Genomic DNA, 4359 nt, shown 5'->3' with positions numbered 1-4359 from the left:
CATTCATACAATAAGTTTTCATGACTTCATTTATTTACTGCACAAAATTTTTCTCAACGTTTTCGCAAAACGTTTACAATTGACCTCAAATACATCATTCAGAATGAAGTCGACTTGACCTAATTTTAATTGATGCCGTTCGGAAGTTATTTTTAGATCTAAAATTTACAGCAAGGACATATTTAGTTCACCGGTTCAAACTTCAGTTCAGGTAACAACAAAATTCTGCTTTTTATATCCACAAAAAGACTCATCAAATCAATCAAGTTGCCTGATAAATCGTAGATAAATTTATCAAACCACCAAGAATATTACAGAGTATTGTAAGAAGATTCGGTAAACTATTTCGTACAAAAAATCGTTACATGAGACACAAAAAATCTTCCCGCAACAAAATTATCGGTCTCTCAGGGGGAAGGGTTCAGGGCAAGTCGGCTGGTCTGACTTTCATTTGAGAAGTTTTGGGATTGGTTTTAGCAGCTTTAGCAGTTAATTTGTCCAGAAAAATGTGTAAGAACTTCCACGATGATGATAGATGCTGTTAAGATTTGAATAAGCAGTACAAACTCCATCAATGTACAGGTACCACCATCCTCCCCAATATTTCCGTGCACAATCATGATTAGCTGGATGTCTATCCCATGTACTAAATAACGTGCCATTATGAATGGAGAGGGAATCGTGAACAGTTGCAGCTGTACAAAAAGAGGAAGGAGTAAAAAAATAAACTTAAATATATTTTAGCTTCACATTTGACAATTATCCGTTATTGTGTATAAAACTATGACATACTGTTACTTATGAGGGCGATGTTTCTGAAAACGCTTTTGAATTCTAGAGCATCAAAGTTACAGAATCAAATCTGGCACCTAGTTTTGTATACCTCCCAGACCTTCGTGTCACTTGATGGATTTTCTGCCACCAAGTCACAGGGAACTTGCCAGTAAATGGGTTATTTACGGTTGGACTCATGAGTGTGACATGCATAACCATATACAAATGCACGAATAACAACGATATTTCCCAAGGCATACAGTCGTTTGAGAGACACGTGTGTGAAGAGCTGTAAGATTTACCATATTTAAGGGCGATGATGATGACGATCATCTATGACAATGATCGTGTATTAAGGATGAATAGATTGGCTTACGTGAAATATTACCGATGCTAACTTGTAATCAGCTGTCTCATTCTCAATACCAAACCATTTGTACTCAGCGTAAACAGTTTTGCAGGCATGTACTCCCAGATCCACGCGAAGTTTGTTTTCTGTCTTGTTTTGCGTCAGGCGTTGGATCTTGTTCAATCCCAGCCAAAATTCGTGAATGAGGAAATCACCAAATCCCTTTTTGTACTCCTCCCAGGTGCGGTTGAAATTAACAGTGCCACCCACCCTTTTCTGGATCACTGTCCATCCTCCACCAGCGGTAGTTTGGTCACAATAGACATTAAAGGCACCTGAACCATCTGGGTCGATTGTATAAACACCACTGATGGTTTGGCCGTATTTGTAAAGTTCAGCACAGTTCTTAACTGAATAAGAGAAAAGATTTAAAGGACGCAGAAGAAAGTTTCAGTAAGATGTGCATGCATTCAACCATCCACCACGAGGAAAAAGAGAAGAAGGAAAGGAAACAAGTAATTAAAGCAAAGACATCGAAAGGAAAAATGATCAGCTAAACTCATGGTTCAAGGAAGCGATATCTGTTTAGCAACACATTAATGAGAGATAGATACGTCCAGGGAACTGGTATAAGTCTAGTTTTCTGCACAGAAAAAAAAATCATTGAAAATCAACTCTGTCTCACTACCACTTTGTTGATAGGCTTCTACCTAGAGAGAATGAGCTTCAGAATTTAAAAATTTAAGAATTTCAAGAATACGCCAGCGAATGGAATCTTACTCACATATTTCCGATTCCCTGGTGTTGTTTATGCTCCCTATCTGGGCTGCACGCGTTTCAGATAACATTTGAGACGCGACTACTAAAGCCACACCGAGCACCAAAGTAGAACTTAATGATACAGACATGATACGATGATATCCTGAAATACTACACAGTTAAAAACTGAAGGAACTTTTATTGGAAGCACAATGGAATTCAGAACATTCTGGAAACGTTGAGGTGAAATAACTGCAATATTGTTTCAGCGGGGCAGTTTTGCTTATCACAAGTACGATACAGGTGGGTAAATTTTTAGATTGCATAAGTAGTATTTGCGATTTTTATCTAAACTTCCGATTGGTTTATTCTCGTTACTTCAATGAATACAAGTTAAGAATGAAAATATCATTATCTACTACAGATTGCGATACTGTAGCCTTTTGCGGAAGCATCACGTTAAGGTCTAGCGGCCAGCTCTTCGGCCACTAAGACAGTGGCCGAAGAGCTGGAGTGAGTAGTCACGTGACGAATCAAAGCAGAGTTCTTACTTTTGTTTATTTAGCGATAACCATCAAAGAACCAAATTAATAACATAGCTAGTAAAATTGTCTAATCAAATTCAATTGCGCGAACGTGCTTCATATTTCTATTGTACACGCTCATGACGTCAGCAAACAAATCCCTCGAGAAAAAAAATTCCCATTAATTGGAAATCTTCGAAATAAATTGGTTCAGACGTCAGCTGTGCGTTCATCGAGATATGAAGCTCTTGGGAAGTTTGGAGAGCACTCAAAAAGCTAGAGTTGCTCTTGGCTATGCCTTTATTATACATTCTTTATATTTGTGTATCAAACGGTTGATTCATCAGCTTGAGTTCACCAAGTTTGGTAAGCAACTCTAGCATTTCAAGTGCTCGCCAAACGTCCGAAGTGTATATCTCGATATACTGGAATAATTATCTAAATTTCAGATAAAAAGCCTGGAAGTCTGTGCTTGAGGATCAGTTTTTAAAGCCCATATACAATTGTGTTGGGCTCATCAGATTATCTGTATTGTTTTCTAAATCAAGAATAGGGTCTTTATGGTCTATTTCAGTCGGAATAAGACGGAAAAAACAACTTGAAAATTTTGAAACTGGCGGCTAACATGATAGGGAACTTTGAGCTGGTAAAAAGCGTGGAGGTACATGCTTGAGGATCAGTTTTCAAAGCCTATATGCAATTGTGTTGGGTTTTTCAGATAATCTCTAAATATTTTTTCAAGATATTAATCTCATTCCCCAGAATATTCCTTGAGTAAATTGTACCTTTGAGGAATTTTGGACAAAAAGATAACGCTGCGTAAGGCAGGGTTGCTTTTGATTAAAACCCTAAGAACTTAAAAATATGATTGATACTAACTTTAAAAGCTTTTTACTGAAACAAAAACGCTAAACGAAGAAAATAAATGTATAAGTGTTCTCTTTCTGACATTGTTCCCACAGTGTCCGTCAATTAGGCATTCCTTATTACGGGTATTTTTTGCCGCTCGACTTTATTCTCGCATTATTTTTCGGCTTTGGACACTGAGAAAAGAAATGAACAAACACGACGTGCATATGAATTAAATTCATTCAGAGCTTTCTGCATTACTCGCGTTCATTTAGGCAAGTAAGACGACCACAGATACCGAAATTTAATGCAAAATTTCAAAACAGCGAAAAGTTAATTGAGGGTAAAACTAAATAAAACGATCATTTTTCCCACTCCTTTAATCAGAATTGTAAAGATTTACTTCCAATTGTGTATCTAGTAAATCTTGATCTACCACCGACAAAACAACACCCAAACAACGGCATTGAAATAGGTAAAAATATTGGTACACCTTTATAGCTGTTCGTATATTGAGATATACACTTTAGAAGTTTGGAGATGCTGGAGTTGCTCTCCAAACTTGATGAATGAACGCTGACGAATGAACAAGTTGATTCACAAAGGGTGTTATTTTGTATTGTTTTAATTACTGCCTGAAGGAAGCGTTTATCATTTTGCGGTGTTGTATTATATCAGTCATTCTAAATTTCTCCTTGACTATTTGAAGCTTTCGAATAAGCTCATTTCGTGAAATTGGTAATACCTGAAGAAAATTTCTTTCACTCAACTGTTGTCTTTATAACGCCATTATTGACAGAAATAGACGATACTGCTCCATTTGACACAGCATTTGGAGTTTAGCAAGAACATATTTACTTAAATATAGGTTTTACATGTAAAAAAAAGAAAAAGGAACCGAAGTTTATTTATAGTATTACATCCATGACAATGCAAAAGTTGCGTCTCTATACAAAGGTAATTGCGCTCTAGCAACGCCAATATCGCAAAATATCGGCCGTGTTGGGGTAAAATACAGAAACAATATCATTTCAGAGTGACGAAGTATTTTTTGAAATATTGATGTCAATGGGTAGCCATAATTTTGTGTGGACTCATTAACTA

The 4359-nt window shown here is 36.7% G+C and overlaps 1 protein-coding gene across 1 annotated transcript; it reads right to left on the bottom strand.

The window, feature by feature from the left end:
* Positions 1-421: 421 nt before the first annotated feature.
* On the bottom strand, positions 422-2038 carry LOC131798106 (ryncolin-4-like). Its single transcript, XM_059115761.2, is given in 5 exon segments — positions 422-495; positions 498-695; positions 1151-1168; positions 1171-1533; positions 1908-2038. Coding segments are annotated over 5 exon segments (777 nt in total). The 5' UTR covers positions 2032-2038.
* Between the last annotated feature and the right edge of the window lie 2321 nt (positions 2039-4359).

This window comes from Pocillopora verrucosa, chromosome 1 (assembly GCF_036669915.1).
Source record: "Pocillopora verrucosa isolate sample1 chromosome 1, ASM3666991v2, whole genome shotgun sequence".
NCBI classification, from domain to species: Eukaryota; Metazoa; Cnidaria; class Anthozoa; order Scleractinia; family Pocilloporidae; genus Pocillopora; species Pocillopora verrucosa.
Note: the sequence above shows the minus strand (reverse complement) of the source record. Positions and strands in the feature narration are given on the sequence as shown.